The sequence below is a fragment of the Corapipo altera genome, unplaced genomic scaffold (assembly GCF_003945725.1).
Source record: "Corapipo altera isolate COAL_440 unplaced genomic scaffold, ASM394572v1 70, whole genome shotgun sequence".
NCBI lineage: Eukaryota > Metazoa > Chordata > Aves > Passeriformes > Pipridae > Corapipo > Corapipo altera.
Window position 1 is genome coordinate 1,117,803 of NW_020884911.1, and position 22,562 is coordinate 1,140,364.

The window sequence follows — 22,562 nt, forward strand, 5'->3', positions numbered from 1 at the left end:
CATTAAAAATCCTTTTGCTTTGTTTAACGGAATCACAGAATTGTTTGGTTGGAAGGGGCCTTAAAGTCCATCCAGTTCCAACCCCCTGCCATGGGCAGGGACACCTCCCACTAGACCAGGTTGCTCCAAGCCCCATCTTAGGTTTTGGGAACTTGGAGGCAGTAGGTCAGTAACACAAAAGCTACACCACACAAGTAATATTGATGCTGTGCATCACCCTCCTCTCAAGTGCTGACTTCTTTTCCTGGCTATACACGAGTTAGGTGTGCTGTTTTGGACTTCCAACCTGCAACTGGGTTAGATGTTTGAAGAATACTCCCACTAGCCGTGGTGCTGACATGAAAATACGAGCACGGTCTGAATGACAGAGCGGTCACAGAAACCTGAATTTTCAAGATCCAAGCAGCACACACCAGCAGGACCTGGTTGCTGGAGCACATGGGGCACTGACCAAGAGGTGTGACAGGCTGAAACAACAGCCAAAGCCATCGTGGCAGCACACAGACACTCACCAGCCAGCGCCCGTTGTTGGAGGGGTGGTAGAAAGAGGCAATGCTGTTGAACAGGCCAGACAAGTGCTTCTGCACCAGCTTACTTGGGCCACCCTGTGAGGAATAAACCACAGAACAAGTTCAAATGAACAGCTAACAGCACACAAAGTACAAGTGGAGCACTCTCCCCTCAAAGCATCAAATCCCATCCCGCCCTCAGCTCGGCACTAATATCAAGTTCTCTCCACCCCATCTGCTGAGGTTCACCCTAAAAGAGGATTCGGGGGTTCAGCAGGTCCCCAGTGTGTCCCCATGGTGGCATTTGCAGCTGCCTGTTCCTTTCCAGCTGTGGAATAAACACTTCCATCTCCATTCCACGCTGACAGTGGAACAATGTACTTGAAAACCAAACTTGGGGAAAAAAGCCTGAACCCACTCTTTTGCAGTGCGCTCAACATCACAAACATTCATCTTAAAAACATACTTAAAGCTTTGCCTGGGTTTGTGGTTCCCTTTACAAAGAAGTTACTCACCATCATGGCTGTGATCCACATGACTGCATGTCCTACATCATAAGCATTTGTTAAGAACCTTGGAACAACAACCTGATTGCTCCCCACTGGAAGATTTAAACTCCTCAAAATCCTAGTAAAAATCTGAGAAGATGAAAAACAAACATTGGCATAAATTACTTTATGCCATAAAATCGGCATAAAATTAATTTTCTAATCAAAAGGTGTTTGGTTTTTTTAAAGCCATGTAAGTACCACGAACGTGGTTTTTAAAAAAAAAAAAAATAAAAATCTACAAGCAGAAAGATTCCAAAGGTCATACATATTATTTAATCACAAGAATATGACTAAGGGCCTTCCCACAAGAACACGGGGTTAATTATACAATCAGACAGCATTTGTACAGTCAGGTTTGTGGTTGGTTTGGTTGAGCCAGGTGATGACAGTAACACCTTCCAACGTGCCTCCTCCAAAAGGATGGCTCAATGGATGCACCTAATCTGAAAAACTGGGCCAGTGCAGTGTAAAACCCACACAAGGAGCCTGAATTATTCCTGGCATGAGAACACTGAAGACTTGTCTCTAAGCAAGCAAAGTCACCTCCTGAGATAGGAGCTCTCACCTTTGGCACATAGGGATCCCAGTCTATGTACCCGATGTTGTCCGTGGCCAAGCGAGCAAAGAGATTCACCAGATGCTGAAAACGACCAGAAAAACAGGGAATGTTCATTGGAATATATGGATAATAATATATCTACCTCACACAGGCAAGATAAAAGCTACCCATGGCACAAAAGCACTTGTAAAGGGAGATTTCACTCCATCAGAACTATCACTGCCCTAAAATAGCTCCTATGTACAGACACAGCAGAAAATCCCCCCAAGGCCTCTGTTCAGCTTTCCCCAATATTGAGCTATTTAGGACTATTTAAGCTCTGCAGGATCCATCCTAATCAACGTGTGCTGGCTGTCACATTTGTGTGCTCTGGTTTAAACACATCTGTGGCTTGCAAAGGTCACAGGCATCAGCTGTCAGCTTCTGTCCAGGAAGAATTAGACACTCCATCACCAGGAGACAGTCTCATGAATCCAAGGGAACTGAGAGATGTCCTCGGGGAAGAGAATTGTCATGGCTAAATCAGAAAGGAGATGAAGTCTCACTCTTCTGGCTGTGGAAAAGCACATCAACCAACAAGTCTCCTTGTAGGAGCTTGTCCAAGCCAGGACATACCAAACAGGCTCCTGGTGCCTCTTTCAGTATCTTGAAGCCAAAAGGAAGGGCCTGAAAGAATCCTGCCTAATTCAGAGACACACAGGCACAGAGGAACAGGCACCTCTCTGTCTGAAGGACACAATAAGTTTTGGAAAACCCCACAAGCCACACCTGACCCAGCCTGAAGACAAGGGTTACATTTTCTTAAATGACCCACCTCCTTTGCTTGGTATGAGGAAATACCCACTGAAAAACTCCCTGCTGTGCACACAGACAACTGATTCCACAGCTCCCCTTCAAACAGCCAGTGTAACTCCTGCCACAGCAAGCTGAGGAAGAGCTTGCAGCACACAGAGGCTTAAATGGGATTGCAGAGTCAGAACTCATGTGTCTAATTATCTGCATCCAAGACCAATGACATGAACAAGCCTGACTTTAGGAAGTGGGCAAGACAGCAAAGGAAACAAGAAGTGAAAGCTTGGGGGGGAAAAAAAGCAAGCAAACTGTCAGCATCCAGAGATAACTTCTGAAAGAGGGTTGAGGATTATTTGTTAAACTGTTTGACAGAAACAAACCAAATCACAATATTCAAGTGCGGGCTGTCATTGTTCTGTCAGAAATAGAAGTAGGATTTCTGGGGGGATTTGGCCATGAGGAAGATGCAAAAGTTTATACAGACAACCTCAAATAGAGCTTTGGCATCTCCCACGTTCAAATGTGGACAAGTGCCAAGTGCTGGGACCTGGACTGGCTCCCTGGGTTTGTGACGAAACACAACTGAAGCCAAAACCACCTACGGAATTGGGACAAAGGCAGCGTTCAGGGGTGGCTTGGGAATCAGCTTTCTCCACAGACACTGAGGAGTTCTCCTGGTGGACATGGGCAGGAGATTAGTAAAAGCAGCCAGATGGTCAATGAGCTTATGTTCATACTGAATATGGGGAAAAAAAAACCCTGGTGATAGGCCAAGTTTCAGTGCAGCAAAGCCCAGGCATGGCTTGCACCGACAGCACCTGAGCTGCTGCTGGGGGGCTCAACAGTGAGCCTTTCATGTCTCAAGTTTGCATCTAATCACAGGAGACACACAGCAAGGGCACACAGGTACATGGCAAACTATTTTCCCTGGAAGACAGAGCCCCAGGGAATTTCTGGCCAAGGGGAGTACAGGTTCTTTACTGTATCCCAAATAAAGATGACAGCAACTCATTGTAGCGAGGGCAAAACATCACCACTCAAAATGAGGGACCAATGATGTGTTAAGATAAAGACAGGACAGAATTATAATTTACAGAAACCACAACAGCACTTTGAACAATTCCAAGTATCAGCAGGCAGCATTCCCAAGGCTGGAAAGAAAAGCTAGTCTGAGCTAGCCATTAAATAATGTTCATCAAGCACAACTGCAGTCTCATTTATTCAGACAGTAATTGCTTGCTACCAACAATGAAATTATTGTCTCTGCTTTCTTGTACTAGTTAAGGCAGAAGAGAAAAAAATCCATTATATGACTGTTTGGCTTCAATTCCTTGCAAGCACATTGTAGGAATATTTAAATGAGGGTTTCTTCTAGCGTAGGTGAAAAGCAAATACTTACCCCTTCCCACTGGGGAAGATTTTGAACCGACACCCAAAGGCCTATAAATTCATCAAACCAAAGCCTGAAAGAGAACAGACTCAAAATAACTTCAACACTGAGAAAGCAGCTCCCTCACTGAAAACGTATCCCTCCCTTTGCCAGGTTGCAGGAACTCACCTCTCCCTCAACCCATCCAGCAGGAACAGGGATCAGCATGGAATGCTTGGATCACTTCGCCTCCCACGGCATCCCTCCACCCCAATTCTGATCCTGAGTTTCAGTCCTTGCTTTTTGTTTTTTTAACTTCTCCTCCTCTTAGTCTGTTTTGATCCCCCTTTCACACAAGTGCTTCACCAGTGGTTTCCTCACCCACCTCGGCTTCACTATTCATCATTCACTATATCAACATCCCAACCCAGGTGAGAACAACCCACACCTCATTCCCCTCTGCCTTACACCCTGAAACTTGTCCCTGTTGACCAACAGTCACAAGTGGCATCATCTCCTAGCCTGAGCTCCCCTGAGGCCAAGGAGCAAACCCTCCACGCTCACATTCCCCTTCCAAAACGCATTCCCTCCCCTCCTGGTGCCACAGTGATCCCTCCCTCCACGCCCCACACAGCCCCTTCTGCTGGTTCAGAGTAAAAAAAAAAAAAAAAAAGAATTCCTTGTGTTTGCAACATCCCAGGACACCCACCTGAAGCCCTTGTGGTGCAGCTCAGGGGGAAGGGTGGTGGGCAGGAAGAGCTCGAAGTAGGTGATTGCCTTCTGCATGGTCACATCAAAGGGACACATCAAAGGCCTCCACTCATCCAGCATCTCCCCAGTGGCATCTTCTGGGAAATACCTGGAAACCACACACACACAGGCTTGGCTTTAAAGTTTGGGTCTGGTTTTCGACATAATGAAAACCAGCTATTAATTCGTCAGAAATGTCAGTTTTACAGGAAAACCACGTGCCCAGGGGTTATTGCAGGCAGCCCTCAGCTCCACAGAGCCTTCACAGAACAGAGGTAAACCAAGCATCATTTTGGGAACACAAATTGAAGGGTTCTTGTCTTGTTGGACCAGAAAAGAATCTGTGCAATGCAAAACCATCCCACTGTGAAGGCTGGACAAAAATCCAGCAACTACCATTCACAAGGATCATTTATAGAAACATTACAAGAATGCTGGTTATTTAATTGCTGTTAAACTAAATACCTATGCAGTGCAGTATTTTAAATGCATAGCAGATACAGCTGTTTATACAACATAATTATTGCAGCCAAGGCTGTTAAAAAGTTTAAAAAAATAAATTAAAAAATAGATATAAACCATGAAACAAACACTTACGGTCTGCAGCTCTTCACAAGTGTTTTCAGGACACTTTCTACAGAACTGAAACAAGAAAGGAAAGATTAGGAATAACAAATTACCAGATTTCAGTGGCAGCATAAAACAAACAACCCTTTGCTGACCTTTCCCTTGAGAGCTTAAGATAATGTTGATGCAATTAACTGTCTTCTGTGAACATGCAGCAGCTAATTCCCTTCCACACAGACCTAGTCATAGCAGTCAAAACTGCTCTGCTCAGCTCCTGGCTCTGCTTTTCATGTACTACTCTGGTATTTGCTGCCTTGAAGTGAAGAATTATTATCATTTCTTGTAAGTAACCTCCTGCATTTTATCCGTGAACAATCAGCAGAACAAAGGAACTTCTCGGGCAAGTTGAAAATGCAAACAGAAAAACAGGTTTGTGGACTTCATGAATCAGATAAATAAAGACAGCAGGTTTCAGGAAGTTGTTATTTTTTTGGCTCCAAACATCGTATCTGACTTTTGCAATGGGGTTTTGGTTTTTGCCCAGGGGTTCTAAGAAAGAGAAGTGAACTGTCTGCAAATCAAGGGGTTATTTCATTCGGGTCCCTCACAAAGTAACAGCTGGTTTTAGAAGTGTTTTCATCCACAGCGAGAACATGATTTGAGAGATCATTTCAACACAGGATGCCATCAAAGCACTTAAGGACTAAATCTCAAAATAATAAACAATAAAAGGGGGGGAGCAAAGAGACCAACCAGTGGAACCATAAAGGTAATAAATGGTCACATTCTTCAGATCTTCCATTTATCACACAACCACCTCAAGAGTAAATTGCACTTTTATCCAAAAATATTCCCTGAATGGAAAAAAATAGAAGTTCTGGCAGAACTTCCTACATCTTTTAGATATGCTTTCTGTACCCTGAACAGAAATACTGCATCCTTCAGTTCATCATCCAAAACATACAGAAATGCCATTTTGCTCAGAAAAAGATGATGCCAATGCATCATCTTTATGACCAAAGATCAATTAATTTGGAGACACACAAACACCGAGCATGCACACGCTGTCTCTCCAGTCCTACACAAAATAAACTGATCCCATCCAAGCCAGGAGGAATAAAATATGGATAAACCACTATCTCAGTGCAATCCAGCAAAAGCCCACCCAGCCCTCACAGCACTACTTCAGTTCAAACAGAGCTCTAGGAAATGCAAAATTAGGGATATTTTAGGCAACAGTGACAAAGTCAAGTCAGGACCCCTCCCAGAAAAGAAAATTTTGAGCTGACTGACAACTCTAATATTTGGAGAGGAATGACCAACTGTTCACTAAACAAAAATCAGATCAAACTCTACAGGAGGCTCAGGAAAATTCTGGGTTCAAGCAAATATTGTCCTTGAATGAGGTAGAAAACACATAACAGTTGTTCCAAGAGTAGATAAATAAAGCATGAACCAGCAGCATTCCTTAAGAGCATTAAAAATTAACATGATAAATGTTTGTGTGACAAAACAAACAAGCTCTGCCCCTACTGTCACACTCCACTCGAGTGTCACTGAGGAAAACCTGAAGGAGGGGAATTTGAATGAACACAGAGGCCAGAGATCAAGTTTTCAGCCAGATCTCAGCACCTGCCAGTGTGAAAGAGCAAAGGAGAAAGGAGGGGAACATCCCAATCTGGCTTCTGATCCCAATTTAGGAAGCTGGGAAATAAAAAACAAGAGCAAGACGATTTTGTACCCAAGGAACCTCCACCCAAGAGACAGTCCAGGTACAGCCCAGCTAGAGGAGACATCCTGTAATATTCCCATTTGGGGACTGCTAGTGAGGAAAGGACAGGACAGCACAGCTGGGGAGATGTATTAAAAAACACCCAACACCATTTTAAGCCCTGTCATTAGTTATCTTTTTGGCACTGCATGTTTATTTTCTTCTTTTGGAAAGGACATGGTGATGTCAATTTGCAAATATGGGGTTTTTTTTTTTCCTGCACTTTCAAAGAGAAACACGTTTCAGTTAAAATGATTAACATAAAACTGGCAGTGTTGACTCATAAAAAAGCAGTAGGAGCATGAATTTCAGTTTTTCAGGAGAGGTTTGGGTCATAAGGGAAATTCTAGTCCTCAAGTGGACACTCATCACAGATCTTAAATTAAGACAATGAAAAGAGCAACCAGTTATAGTTTCACAAATTATTTGAGAGAATTCCTACCTACCATCACTGGATCAGTACAACTGAACCTTTCTTTCTAAAATACCCCAAACAAAGCAAAACCCCCTGCAATTCCACTGCCACTTACACCAGTTCTCTGCATTCCTTACACACCAAAAATTCCTGACGGTTTCCCTGCAAGAATTCCTGGTAAACTCTTGACACAGAAGCTCTTCACAGCCCCAAGGCTGTGGTTGGGTGGATTTCCCAGCAGCCATGACCTCACTGCTAAAGCACTTTCCATGATTTCACTGGTTTAACAAGAAGGTACATTCACTCCAGAACCTGCTCCTGCACCAGCACTGATTTCATCCCTAACCAGACACAACAATTACTCCAGACTAAAATCCACCTCTCGTTTGACCCCTGAAACACATTTGTTGGTTAAATTAGTTAAATTAGAGCCGCTGATCAGCCACTTCACACACGTCCTCTGGCTCCCCAATTAGAACATTTCACATCCAGTGCGACATTCTCATCACCAGTGGTGTCATGTTAAATACTGGCTTTTCCAAAACAACCATTTTATGCAGAGAATTCCCCCTCTGTGTGTGCCAAGTGTTACAGTCCAACAGAACATGCAGAAGATACATCAGCCAGAGCTGAACAACAAAAAGTCTTTCTTACCACCTATGCAAAACATTAAGCACAAACGTTTTAGGTGAGGACCAGCCTGGTCGATATGAACTGAATGTGGGGAAAAAAAAATAAAATAGAATTAAAACAAGAGTTAATTTAACAGCTATAAATCAAATCAGCTTTTTTAAAGTATCCCTTGATTTGCACCAGAAAAAAAACAACTCGAAAAAGAAGTAGCACTGTATGAGAAGGAATCGCACTGCATGGAGTGGGATAAAATCAAGTTAATTGAAGCTGGATGCTGCACACAGACCATCCCAACAGAGACCTTCCTCCCAGCTCAACCTCTCCTTTTCCCTCCTGGAAAAGCTCCCTCCCCACCACCAAGTTTGTCTCACACAGTAAATGAGAAGTGACCCCCAGAGCGAGGTGTGCAGGTGCAAAGATAGAAGCTGAAATAAAAATAAAGCAAGGAAGGCTCTGCCCTTTTGCATCTTCACCTACAGCCAGAAAAATAATGCAACTGAGCAAAATGATGTTTCCAGCTACACAGACACCAGAGAAATCCAGCCTGAAATGCTCCACAACAAGTGACAAGGTTCCACATATTTTCTATTAGTGTCCCTTATCAGCAAGAGGATCTCCCCCTCAGGAATGACCGCTTCAGGATTACTCAGAAAATTACTTTTTAAAAGCAAATCAAACATTTTCTTCACCTGCATTTCTTCACACGAAGGTTCAACTCAACCAAACGTAACGCATTACCCACGTGTTACCTTTTATAATCTGGGGTTTACAGAGTAGGACTTTCCTAATTAGAATCATTAGGAAAACTGTAAATCCTGGAAATCTGACAGATGGGCAGGGATTGACAGGCAAAGAAAGCAAAGAAAACAAGTCCTCGTTTTTCAAATCACCAGAACGTGTCTAAAATTCTTAACTGGGGGGGGGGGAAATTTTTTTCTCCCTCTCATGGCATCTCTGAGTATGAATTTCCTACAGAAGGTACTTCACTTTGCTTCCTGTGGATTCCAGATCCTGGGAGGAGTGATTACAGCACAGATATTTAAGGGCAGCACCATCTCTATTTTTTCCCAATCCCTTATTGTGTTATAGAGCATCAGAGGTTTAACTTAATACCTGTGCTGGTTTTGACTGGGATAAAGTTAATTCTCTTCACATTCTTCCCTGTCTTTAGCTCAACCCCTGAGTTTTCCCACTTTTCCCCCCATCCCATGAGCGAGTGGCTACGCAGGGCTTAGTTGCCAGCTGGGGTTAAACCATGACAATACTGTTAAATATTTCACTTTAAATTAGTTAAAACCTGGGTTACCATCCCAAAATAAGTTGACCAGGACCCCTGTTCCAGCACATTTAGAAATTCATCTCACTCATAAACAAACATGATGCCAAACCCAAGCTCCTGGTAGGAGGAGCTCCACGACTTAGTGCAGCCCTGCATGCAATTATTTGAAATGTGCTCATGAGAACACAACCAGAGTATTTCCCACGTATCAAATTCCAGGGATTAGGAGCAAATTACAAAATGCTTTAAAGCCTTATAGGCACTCACAGCCCAGCAAAGGTTTTGAAAGGCGAACTTACTTGGGAAACCAATTTAATCCCAGATGTTCTGTCTTGGAGTACAATATCCTCTCCAACATTTCATAAAGCGGTCTCCATGGCAACTCCAAATCATCCCTGGAAAGCAGCTCTTTTTTCCTGGTAGGAAACAGAACACTGAGCACTTCAGGATGAAACATTTACGTGGAACACCCCAGCCCCTGCTCCCAGCTTGGCACCCGCTGCAGGAAGGCCAGGCAGGAACAAGCTGGCCACTGGCAGCATTCCCAAGGTTTTCCTGACTAAGTGAAGTAAACATTATGGAGCTGTTAGCCAGCCCTCACCTCCCCTCCTGGTTGAGATTAAACCTTAAGACTTGGTTCTCCGAGATGTTTGCTTTTCCTTACAGGGGGAAAAATTCCATTCTTACATTTCCACAGCACTCCCAAAGCACAGTGGGAACCCCTGAACCCACAGCAGCTGCCCAGGGGAGGTGAGTGAGGTGACCTGGGCCAGCACACAGGGTTACACACAGATAGAACAACACTGAGCAAGGGCTCAGGAACTGTCCCCAGCAGGCAGAAAGGTGTCCTTACTTCAGCAGGTTGATGAGCAGCCGTGCAAAGCCCTGCATCATGCTGATCTCCAGCCTGGGAATGGTCACCAACTCGTAGAGCAGCTTGATGAACAGCACGTGATCCTCCCTGCTGAACTTCCTCCCGTACAGGCGGATGTACCTGCCAACCAAACACAGCGTGAGTCAGCCGGATTGGGGACATTCCCATGTCACCCAGCTCCCCAGCCAGAGCTCATCTGGCTGGCTGCTTAAGGAAATGAAACTAAAACCTGGCTCACTGAGCCCAACAAAGAAGAACCTGAAGGTACACAGCAAGGGAAGATGGGCAGCTGCAGCTACAGGAAGAGAACGACCAAACAAAAAGTTTACAGGCCCCTAAGATCCTACAAGTACTGCAACTTCAGGGACAGGACACAGTCCAGGAGCTAAAATACAACCCAAAAAGTATCAAGTCAAGCCCAAATCCAATAGCTTCCAGTAATAACTGATTTAGACACTGAGTTTTCCTGGTGGTGTGTCCCCACCGCTTCCCTTGTTTTTCCTGATCCCTCAGGAAAAGCTCTGGAAGATGTGTTTGCTCTTTTCAAGATGAGATTGAAAAAGAGACCCATATTTTAAGTCTTAAAAGATATTCTGCACCAGCAAAACCTATCTAAAGTTCCAGGGCAGCATTTAACATGTGGCACAACTATAAATTACTACCCACTGGGAGACAACTTTTCAATTTTATTACTGCTCCAACTGCCCCTAAAGATTCATAAGAAATCTGCTTTCCACTTCCCTTTTCCCAGTGATTTCAAGAGGGGAATTTCTAAGTGTTTACATCTGATGGGCAGCATTTCCACCAATGTTCACTTCAACACGCTGTGCTTATTTCAGACAAACCAAATACAAGATAACCCACTTTCCCACCCCAGGAACCTAAATTACGTGGATTGGCCAGAGACATCCCTACCTACAGAATTACACCACCAACAGCTGAACACCTACACCTTTCACAAGCCTAAAATGGACATGCAAAAAGAATCCTCAGGGAAAGAAAAATGGGTGAGACACATATACATACATATATATATAAAAAAAAAAAAGAAACTGGAGAGGCCTGGAGAGAAGTTTTAACTACAAAGAAAACACAGAGATCCAATTTATCTGTCAGCTGCTATTTATAACTGAAAATAAAGTGTTTGGCTGGTCCTCCTCCTTGACATTTGCTAACAACAGTTCTGTTACACAAAATGCTGTTTAATTAAGAAACAGAAGAAGGAGTAAAGTGCACAGAAACGTGCTGAACGCAGAGATGTCACTGGGCCCAGGCAGCAGGAACAGATGCCAAATTCCTCCTGTATTTTACTTTATGTAGCAGGGAGGCAGAGTTTAAAAGGGTCAATTATTTGTCTTAATCCAGCTGAGCATTAAGGCAATGACAGAAAATAAATACTTCTAGAAAGGGGTGCTTAGCCTTTTCCTCCAAGATTAAATGGGTGAATTCTAACAGAGGGGAACTGGAATATTTTCAGAATATCCCCTCACAAGGGATGAAATAGCCCCATTACTAAATAAAAGAATATAGGCATGTTCATCATATATTTATAAATATATGCTGGCTTTTCAGGATTAAAAAAAAAAAAAGTTAATCGGGTTATGGGGGGGGAAATGATTCTAGACCTAAACTGTTGCAAAATAAATTTAAGATTTGTTACATGAAAGCAGATAATACTACACTGAGACCTGAACTCTGAATTCCACTGCCCTTTTGGTTCCTTTGAGGTTTTATGAGCTCTCAGCCTCCACCTGCCCTGCAAAAGGGGTAAATTAATTGTCCCTCATCGTGCTGGTCCCACGGGTTCTGATTTGGAGAGAGGAAAAAAAACCAACCAACCAAAAGCCACTCACACAACCTAAAAAAAAAACATGGTTAGGAAGTGAAAACACTGTTTTCAGCTCCATCCCTTCTGTACAGAGTGCAGGGTCTCTGCAGATTACCAAAAAGCCAACTCCCTAATCCAGGAGTGCTGGGTATCCAACCTGTCACTCCACAAGCACAATAGGTCTATTTTTAGGCAGTGTGCTGTGGGATCAAGTGACCACCCTGAAGTGCCCTACAAAGTTGGCTGCTCTGCCACAGTTAAAAATTCCCCTCACTTAAGCTGGACAGAGCACTCTCCCAAATTCCTGGCTGTCCATTTGCATTTTCCAACACACGGGACAGGACCACGACTGGCTTAAAGCTCAGATTTTGACAGATAACATGGAAAATAATGAATCACGCTCAGCAGGACTATTTAAATCACATGCACACAGCACACACATCCCTTATGCATCCAGAGGAAAGCTTCTGGTTTTTTTTTTTTGACAAAGATGAGAAAAAAAAAAAAAGACATGTAAAACAAGAGTTTTAGGCAACAGTGGTTAAAACACTCAGCGGTCCCACTGAGAGGTTTCCATCCTCACTGTAACTTTGTGTCCTGTCATTCTCATTCCAAACAGCTGAGCTGCATTTTTTTCCCCCCACACCTTACAACAAGACAGTTAAATGTCATTTTGCAGTAAGCCTGTGCCTGACAAGCACAAAAAATAACATTGTCGGGGACAGAAGCTGTGTCCCTCAGCTTCAAACACCCCTGTCCACTGGAGCAGGAGGCACAGAAAGGCATTTGTGTGTTTTATCCTGGCTGCAGAGTCAACTCCACACACAGTAAGGACCAAAGTGTTTATATTCTATTAATATGCTCGTTTACTGGCTACGTTCCAAAAATAAATTAAAAAAAAAAAATCAAACCATCTGTAAAACAGGAAAGAGGGGAAAAATTGAAAGAGCGTGTACTTCTGACCCAGAGACCATGAGGGACTGTGGTGCAAGGCCAGTGAAGCAAATTATTTCGCTGCCACCTGCTCTTCCCACACACGCTGGGGTGAGTCACACAGCTGAGATTCCCTGCTCTGCTTTCACAACCGGGGGAGCATTTTACAAGGGGCAGCTTTTACCAGCCAGACCTGGAGGACTCCTGGGGTAACGACTGCAGATTTGAGTGCCAGTCTTCAAGGCAAGGAGTTTTATTTGCTTCAGAGTCACAAGTCACTCGCTGCCCTCGGAGGAAAAGTTCTCTCACCACCCTCCACACACATCCCCACCAAAGGACCGGTTCTCACGGCTGAAAATTACCCATAAGAGAATTATGCCAATCAGCTTACAGACATTCCACCTGATAAACTCCAATTCTGCCTCTTTTTCCCCCCCCCCCCCCTCCCTGCTCAGCTCGTGACATCAGCCCAAAACAGCTGCTCTCAAGATAAACATGTGTAAGTCACGCTTCCAGCTGAGGGGGGGGGAGGTACGTAAGAAACTCTCCCTGGCACCGTGAAATACTACTCGAATTATTAATTCAAAGAAAGATCCGGGTTTCACTTTCATTCTTTGCTGGGGCACAAAGAGCTGAGTGAGGCTGGGAGCCCTCCAGGGGGGTGTAACTGTTGCAGGTGTATCATCTGCACGCCCTCGTTTTCTTGGCCGGGTTCTGTGTTTTTATTAACATTTGTATCTGTCTGTCTAAACAAGAAACAGATCAAAGACATAAATTACTTCACAGAAAGCCGCAGCCATTGTGCCACTGTGAAGATTCTGAGCTTTTTTTTTTAATTCATTTATTAATTACAGCTGTCCAGAAGGGAAAAAGAGAGACAGTAAAACTTGGATTTTATTGTCATTATTCTGTAATTTAATTTGGGTGTGACATCAGGACAGCACATGGTTGGAAGTGTTTTATCCAGGCCTAAACTTTTACGGTTTTATTTCACAGATTTCCACAAGGTTTGGGTTGCAAGGGACTTTAAAGCTCATCCTTGGACACTTCCAGGCACGGAGCAGCCACAGCTTCTCTGGGCAACCTGTGCCAGGGCCTCCTCACCCTCAGAGGTGAATTTTTTCCTAATATCTGATCTAACCCTACTCTCTGTCAGTCTGAAGCCATTCCCCTTTGTCCTCTCACTCCAGGCCCTTGTAAAAAGTCTCTCCACCTTTCTTGCAGGCACCCTTTGGGTACTGGAAGGCCAAATTAAGTCATCCCTGGGCCTGCTCCAGGCTGAACAATCCCAATTCCCTCATCCTTTCATCCCACAGAGGGACTTTCTCGAGTCAAACCAAGCAGCAACACACCTCTCACGTTAACTACACGGGCTCATTTTTCACTCCAAGCCCACTGTTTCCTTCCCTGCCCACACCAAACACACTCAGAAGCCTCGTTACATCTAAATGTGCCACCCAGGGATCTTGGTACTAACAGGCATCAGACAAGCTGCAAACGCACACGGTGAACTCCAAACTTCAAAGAGGAGGTGGGAAAAACCACAAATTAGAGCCTGCTGACCTTCCTGTGATTCATAAGGCAGCACAGCAGCCGTTCTCAGCGGGCCAAATTCAGTGCCCTGGAGCCTGAAGTGGGAACAGCAATTGTGGTTTACAGAGTGAGTAACGGGGTGATTCTAACGCAGCCCGGCACGCTTTGAAAGGGCTTTCTGTGCCTATTCAGCCACAGTTCAATAGTTAAAAGCCCATCTATCCTCACAGTATGAACTCCTAAGTTCGTTTTAACTCGAGGGGCACACGTAGCTCTACCACAGGTGCAGGCAACAGGTACCTCTGACCCCAGTGGGAAGTAGCAGATGGCTGGGGGGGCTGGGGTGGGAAGGGAAACAGCGTTGAACTGGTTCCAAGTAGGTTCAAACTATCACAGAACCAAACATGTGAGTCATTTTGCAACCACCACCGTAATTCTATCCAAGGCTGCCTCTTGGGAAACAGAAAGGCACTTACATTTCAATACAGTCCTCTCTGCCAGGCTGGGCTGGCAAAACGTGTACGAAATCCCTCGCTAATACGAAAAAAAATGGCTTATGGAAGGAGGGAAGTTGTAAGTGAAGATCTTGAAGTGGTACAAAATACAGGTAATTCCATCGCTCCCGGCACGTAGGAAACGCTGGTTCTAAAGGCACACACGGCATTCAGCAGAATAACGTGATAAACATCCACAGAAGTTACTGATTGAAGCTACAGCAGTCACTGCCATGTGATGCCACATCCAGTGCCAGGGTGCCCAAAAAGAAAAAGGGCCAAGCACACTTCGTAAAACTCACAGAGAGAAACCTGTATGTAGCACCGGGTGCTATCCATGAAACCAACGGGGCTTTATCTGTATCAAAGCCACCTTCCCAGCACGCATAGCAGAGCCAAAATCAGCATAAACTACACCGAGCAAGATATCAAGGGCACCAGGGGTGTTTACACAGCATTAAGCCAGAATTTAATCCCGCCAGCACCGACCCAACAAATCGCCCGCCTCGAGGAAGACTTTGTGCCCCTACAGCAGAAGCCACACGGGCACCAACCACAACTTCCCCAGGAAGGCGGGAGGCGAAACAGATGGCCGAGCAGGGAGGGGGGGAAAAAAAAAAAAAAAATTAAAAACGGCGGAACGAACAAACAAACGAACGCGCGAGTGCTCGATTCGCGAAACCGGGAAGTTTCACCGGGAAGCGGCGGACGGAGCCACCTTTGTCCCTGTGCGGGCCCTGGGCGAGCGGGGCCGGAGGGGCAGAGGCCGGAGGGGCCGGAGGGGCAGAGGCCGGAGGGGCCGGGACACCTCGCCGTGCCCGCCCCGAGCGGCGCCCGCCGCGCCGTTATGCGGGAGGCGGCCCGCAGGGAGACGGGCAGGGAAAAGAAGGGGGACGGGCAGGGGGGAAAGGAAGGGAGGGGAAGGGGTCTGCCGCGCCCGCCCGCAGCCCGAGGCCCCGCTGCCCGTCCCGCCCCGGGCACTCACGTCGAGAGCTTCCTGGTCCAGAAGAGCCCGCCGGGCCAGAGCTCCTGCAGCTGCACGGCGCGGGCCAGGTTGCCCTTGATGTGCCGGAGGAAGCGGGCGGCCTCGGCCTCCAGGCGCTCGCCGTAGGGCAGCAGCTTGTTGTAGACAATCTCCTTCTGCGGCGGCCGGGCCATGTCGGCGCTGGCTGCCCCCCCCGGGGAGGGCCGGTGGTGACCGCGGCCGCCGCGCCCCGCCCGCCCCGCTCCGCTCACTTCCGCCGGAAGGGGCCGCGGGGCGGCTCCGGGAGCGCCGGGGCAGCGGGACGGGGCAGTGGTGTCGGAACCGGGACGGGGCAGGGGCACCGGCACCGCCGGGACGGGGCGGCCCCTGCGCGGGGGAGGCGCCCGCCCGTGCTCCGCGCTCCTGCGGGTGGCTCCGGAGCCCTTTCGCCGTGGAGCCGCCCGCGTGGTTCGGGGAGAACCTTCACCCCCCCGAGCTCCCCGCCCGAAAAGTCGCCGGGGCTGAGCCGCCGTGCCCGCAGGAGCTCAGGGCAGCGCTGGCAGCGCCCCCGGTGACACGGCCCCGCCGGGTCACGGGTGACCTCACGGGTTCTCTCCCGGCCTAATTGATGCGGCGGTTCCGTAATTAGCGCCGCGGGTTTGATAGCAGATTGCGCGGCCGCCCGTAAGAGGCTTATTTGAAATAATAGCGCCAGCCGAGAGGGCAGAGCTCGCCGGCGGGCCGTGGGTGTGGGATAAACGCTGATGGATATGTGATAACGCCGCCGGTACCGCTGATAGCTGTTATCTCCAGCTGTCCGCAGCAGAATTGTTAATTGAATTTCCCCTCAAGAATTATTACGTCGTGGCCGCACGACAGCTGCAAACTGATTAGGTTTAAAGCTACTGACAAGGGCAAATCCTGTTTTATGATCTTTATGCTCAAAGTAGCTCTGCTTAAAATTTAAAAAAAAAAAAAAAAAAGGCTAACTAAATGCTGGAACACGTTAGGGGGAGGAGAGATGCCCCAGGAAACCTAAATATGACAAGCAAAGGCATCATCACGGCGTTTTCCTGAGGAGTGCACTCACACCATCTGTGCTTCTCGCCCTCCCAGACCTGTGTTTTTAATAAAGGGAGCTCAGTAATTTCGTTCAGTGTCCCAGACTTTTGAAACACCCCTCCATTCCTAGAAGAACTCCTATCACGTGATCCTGGAGAACACACATCAACTTTTACATGATTACAAAACAGCTGGACTTTGTTATCATTTTTGTTGTGATTTGGAGGGTGTTTGCTGCCATCTTTCACAGGGACTTTATGATTTTGTTGCCTCGTATCTACGAGGCAAAACAATTCTCTGCCCTTTTCTGGCCTCAGTTACAAATGAAACTTGATCGTGATCAAATTTCTATGGGGATAAAGAACACCTTGGTTTAGTGTTTTGCTGGTGAAGACAACAGGCAAAATTAATATGAAATGAGTAGTTTTATCACCAGTTCACACAAGGATAAATTGGATAACTGGCCCAGAAGCTGTAATAAAAACCCAATATATCTGTGAAATATGCATGTATTGAAACTGAAAAGTCTAAAATTACCTATTTTCTGTCACACTCAATTCTTAATATTTAATATGCAATTGCACATTAAATCACAATTGCAAATTGCGATTTGTTCAAACAGACATTTTCAGTAAATTTGAAGCAGGTAGAGTTTGTTTGGACTGGGAGGAAAATAAAATCCAAATTATACTCCAGTTTTCTGCAATTGAAGTTGGCAGGTACATAAGGAACTTCAAAGCTGCATTCTGTTGCTTTATAGCCACGTTATAAGAAAATACTCCTCCCCTTTCTGACTCAGGTTGAAACTGAAGCTTGATCTTTCACACATTTTGGAGTATTTTGCAACGTGAGTGAGCACCTCTGACCTCAGGGAGCATATTTTGTCTGAACCAACAAGCCACCTCCTCATCTGTGACCTCGGACACACAAGTGCCTTCCACCAGAATGAAACACTTACCTGTTGGGGGAAAACATGCCAAGTGTACACTTCAGACTGCCATCCTACTAACTCCTCCTTCTCAGGAATATGACTCCTCTTTTCAGAGTTTGAAACAAGGGAAAAGGAGATTCCTAGTCTACTCACAGTTACAATAGTAAGCAGACATACAGTACTTGCATTTTGAACGTATTTCCTGCATATTGACCAATTTAATAATTACATTTAATAATTATTTTAAAAACTTATCCTTTCCCTCTCTTCATTATGCTGCCTTTCTGCTTTATAAAATGGGTACAAAAATGATAAATTTTGCCAAGTGAGTCAAAAATAAACATGTTCTTCGAGTTTGCAAAGTGTTTTGGCTGCAGCAGTGTGTGAGAGCACATTTGGTTCCCGAGTCACATGATGGAGGACGGGCCTTTCATAACACAGGACCTGTCTGTGCTTCTTGCATCGACAGCTTTCTCCTCTCTTATTAAGTAGGAGGAAGAATGTGAGTTGCCAGCAACCCAAATGTGGCTGCCACCTGTTGGTTTTGGCACTAAATCCTGAGAGCTGATGAAGCTGGGCGTTGTAGTTGCGAAGAAAATACAACCTTTCCATTCATGAGCAGTTCTGGGTGGTGACAGTGGCTCGGGCCACGCTGGGGGCTGTTCACATGGGTGCCTGGGGGAGCCAACACCAGCACTAGCACAGGGATTTGGGAACTTGTCACTTAGCCTTAACCCTGGTTTCCACTGTCTCAGCTCTCCAGCGACTGCTTTTCTTACAAAGGAGCCCTGGCACAGTTTTCCCAGAGAAGCTGGGGCTGCCCCATCCCTGGAAGTGTCTAAGGCCAGGTTGGAGCAACCTGGGATGGGGGAAGGTGTCCCTGCCCATGGCAGGGGTTGGAACTGGAGGATCTTTAAGCTCCCTTCCTACGGACGGCAGGAGTTCAGGAGCGACGCGCAGACGATCAGTGCGATCAAAGCGACGTCCAATTTATTATTTAAATGACTTTTATACGGTTTAGTTTTCTCCGGGTACCTGCTTACAACGAGGTGATTGGGTAGCTCAGTCTGTGCACGCATCTCATGCCTTCAGTTTATTGGTTCTGAAGCTCTGTCCACGCTGCCTGAGATCATTTTTGCCACCCAAAGTCCCTCCCGTCCATCCGCCTTTGGGGATTTTCCCGAGAGTTTGCAGGTGTCCCTTTATCTCTAGTTTTCCCACAACTTTCAACTGTAAACACACGATTTTCTGGTCCCTTAACTATAAACATGCAGTATCCACCCAGCTAACAAGTATAAACGTTGCACAGTTTCACAGTTTGTAAGTATAAACACACCGAGTTCTCACAGGTTTGCAACTTTCAAAGTTATGTCAAGCAGGCCTAGTGCTTCTCAAAAATGTGGATTGTTCAAAATATGTCCATTTTCCTGCAAATACTCTACAAATCCCCCGTCTTGTTTTGAACAATCCATATTTAATTGGAAGCTTTGTGGAACATTTTCATTACGTATTGTAAAGCACAACTAACAGCTACTACACAACAAATTACAGCTATTAAAAGTGTCAACCCCTAAATTACTGATCCTTTCACCCAACCAGGGATGCCAAACTTGCCTAGCCAGTTGGACAATTTGTCCTCATCACAGGTGATGTGAGACATGCGCTCCTTCATCTCCCAAAGCTGTGTAGAGATGATTTCTGAGTGATCAGATAGATTCGTGCAACACATCCCCTCGAATTCTTGACACTTGCCCCCTTGTGCTAATAACAAAAAGTCACTAGCAGCCCTATTTTGTAACAGAGCGTGCCCTATACTATTTAAATCCACTAACAATCCTAATAAAATTCTAAAGGTGCTGTTGGCCTGCTTTAAACTCCAGCATGCAAACTTCTTCATCTGAGCAGTCGCCCGCTGCAGCTCCTCCTGGCAGAAAGAACGCAAGAGCTGAAAAGGCTGCGGGGGAGATAAAAGTCAAATTTATCATTACAATCTTCCGTAAATTGAAGTCCTCTCTTGGTCCTTGTCTGTCCTGGAAGGCCTGGTTACAACTGTCTTTGCTGGCTGATATGGCAAAACCAACCATTCCAAGATATTCAGTTTCTTATTACCTGCTAACTGACAAATTAACCCAAGGGGGTGCTGTTTTTCCCCTCCTGAGTTAATAATCATCACAGTCACTGCATGCTCTGCTATTATGTGATTGCTATATCCTGAAGCTACTCTGCCTGCTGTTTTTTGTAAAGCCTTCTTTCGCAGTGCAGTGAGTTCCTTGTACTCATCTGCATCAGTAGATGCACCCAGCAGTGGCACAAGAGGACGTATGTCGTCGTTGGTGATTCCACACACAGGTCTAACCCACTGAATATCTCCCATTAGTTGCTGCACATCTGCTGAAGTTGATAATTGTGTGTTTACATGAATTTTCTGGGGACACACTGTTCCCTGGGTGATGATCCATCCCAGACACTTCCATGGATCACTTTTTTGTACCTTTTCTGGGGCAATTTTTAACCCTCGCTTCTCCAGCTGTACCTGCAACTCAGCCACGATCAGATTTACCTCCGACTGCTTTCCTGCAATCAGAGTATCATCCACCCAGTGATACACTAGCAGATGGGGATGTTCCTTTCTGAAAGGTTGCAATGCCCGTGCAAGGTACATCTGACACAACGTGGGGGAATTTTTCATGCCTTGGGGCAAAGTCACCCAGTGATAAAGTTTGGCAGGTTCGGCCTTATTGGTGGAAGGCACACTAAAAGCAAACCTCTCTGCATCCCGAGGATGCAAAAAGATCATAAAAAAGCAATCTTTCAAGCCAATAGTTACGATGTCCCAATCTTTTGGCATCATGACAGGGGATGGGAGTCCTGGTTGTAGCGCTCCCATGTCCTCCATGACCTCATTAATGGCACGGAGATCATGTAAAAGACATCACTTTCCAGACTTTTTTGGGGAATGGTAAAAATTGGGGTGTTCCAGGGACTAGTGGATGGCACAATATGCCCTGCATCAAGTTGCTCTTGGACCAACAACTGAACAATCTGCAGCCTATCGCCTCCCACTGATTTACCCAGACGGGGGGTGTCTGTCTTCTGTCTCAGTTTCAGGGTTGGCTGCCTCTCAGTGACCGCCCCTAAAAAGGGTCTGTCACCAGCCTGGCTCCCAGCTGACCCAGCACGTCCCTTCCCAGCAGCGGAACACGTAACGCCAGGACGTACGGCCTGGCTCTTACCGACTTGCCATCCTTAAAGTAAAAGGTTACCAGGTCACGGCTCACCCAGGTCTCTTGCACCCCGCCCACCCCCACCACACCCCCGGGGGCTCGTGCCAGGGGCCAAGCCGGTGGCCACTTATGACGAGGAATAATTGAGACATCGGCGCCGGTGTCCAAGAGCATGGTCAGCTGGAGGTACTGCATGCCAGGATGCAGTACTACCACTGATTCTTCTGGCTTTCCTCTTGTAATATCTACGGCCAATAACGCAGCTCCCTGAGGCCCACCACCCTTTTGACCTGCGGGACACCGAGCTTTAAAATGTCCCTTTTGCCCGCAGTTGAAGCATTTTTTTCTCTGCCCTCCCTTTGCCTGGTTTGTTTCTCTTTTGCACCAACGGCTTCGCTGCTGCTCCGACAGCTGTAGCCATGTAAGGAGCTTCCTCCTGTTGAATCATTCTGTCTGCAGCTTCTAATAACTGAGCCATCGTAGCACCTCGTGGCAGGTCACTCAGAGCTCGTTTAGTTTTTTCACTGCCATTGTCATAGGCTAAAAAGTCCAAAAATTTGGCCTTCATGTTCTCATCTAGGTCAGGATGGGTATTAATTGCATGATGCAACCGACCAATAAACTTCCCAAACGGCTCTGTTGGCCCCTGCTGCACTGCAGTAAAAGACAGAGCTGTCTTATCATCAGGCACTGCCTGTATTGCTTTTTGTGCCAGCTCCTGGCTGAGCTGCAACACTTGGTTGACAAACTGTACCTGCGAGTCTGCCCGTGCAGAAGGACCCGTTCCCGTAAGCATTTGAGTTGTTGCCCCAAAGAGAGGATTCCCCTGCTGTCTGGGGGTCGCAGCTGCTGCATCACACCCTGCCTGCCATTTCTGATAAAACTCGAACTCCTGGTGGGGAGAGAGCAACGTGCTAACGATCATTTTTGTGTCACAGGGTGTCATCAACGTAGAAGAAAACAAATGCTGTAACAGGGATGTAGTATAACCCGATTTTAACCCATACTGAGCTATCGCAGCCTTAGCTTCTTTTAGCATCCACTCTAAAGCCTGGTATCTCCTGTTTCCCCCCCCGCCTAGGAAAACTGAAAGTGCGTTAGGAGTTAACAAAACCTCTCCCTCCATCATAGCATCTCGCATAATTCTCTCCCATCTCTGCGCCGGATTCTCCCTGCTCGCGCCAGCCCCTGAATTCCCAAGCGGCAGATTTACGGATCCTCCCAGCGCGGTCCCAACCTCTCCCCGCTCCATGAATGGATTTTGCGGAGGTGGCGGAATCGACAGAAAAGGGTTTGGGGGAGCCTGCGCCTGAGGAGGGATAGGGGGAACGGGCAGTGGCAGAGGGGGTGCAGAGGGCTCTCGCCGCCTCAGCTCTTTTTCTGCCACAGGTGCCTCCAAAGCTTTCAATCTCCGCAGGAGTTCCTGCAGCTGCGCCTGGTCCTTTGAACCCCTCTGTCTGCCCTCGAAATCGGATTCTTCGGAATCCGGAGACGAAGGCACAGACGGCGGCACCGCGGGGTGGG

General features: G+C 46.5%; 1 protein-coding gene across 1 annotated transcript in view; it reads right to left on the minus strand.

The window, feature by feature from the left end:
• Nucleotides 1–16,075, minus strand: part of PSME4 (proteasome activator subunit 4) — a 47,527-nt gene extending 31,452 nt beyond the window's left edge. The window contains exons 1-9 of the mRNA XM_027653828.1: nucleotides 15,843–16,075; nucleotides 10,049–10,189; nucleotides 9,495–9,611; nucleotides 5,128–5,172; nucleotides 4,490–4,639; nucleotides 3,811–3,874; nucleotides 1,626–1,700; nucleotides 1,025–1,147; nucleotides 513–605 (exon numbers count right to left, since the gene is read on the minus strand). Coding sequence (XP_027509629.1) covers nucleotides 513–605; nucleotides 1,025–1,147; nucleotides 1,626–1,700; nucleotides 3,811–3,874; nucleotides 4,490–4,639; nucleotides 5,128–5,172; nucleotides 9,495–9,611; nucleotides 10,049–10,189; nucleotides 15,843–16,015 — 981 coding nt within the window. The 5' untranslated portion in view covers nucleotides 16,016–16,075. The remainder of the gene's footprint in view (nucleotides 1–512; nucleotides 606–1,024; nucleotides 1,148–1,625; nucleotides 1,701–3,810; nucleotides 3,875–4,489; nucleotides 4,640–5,127; nucleotides 5,173–9,494; nucleotides 9,612–10,048; nucleotides 10,190–15,842) is intronic.
• Nucleotides 16,076–22,562: the final 6,487 nt, after the last annotated feature.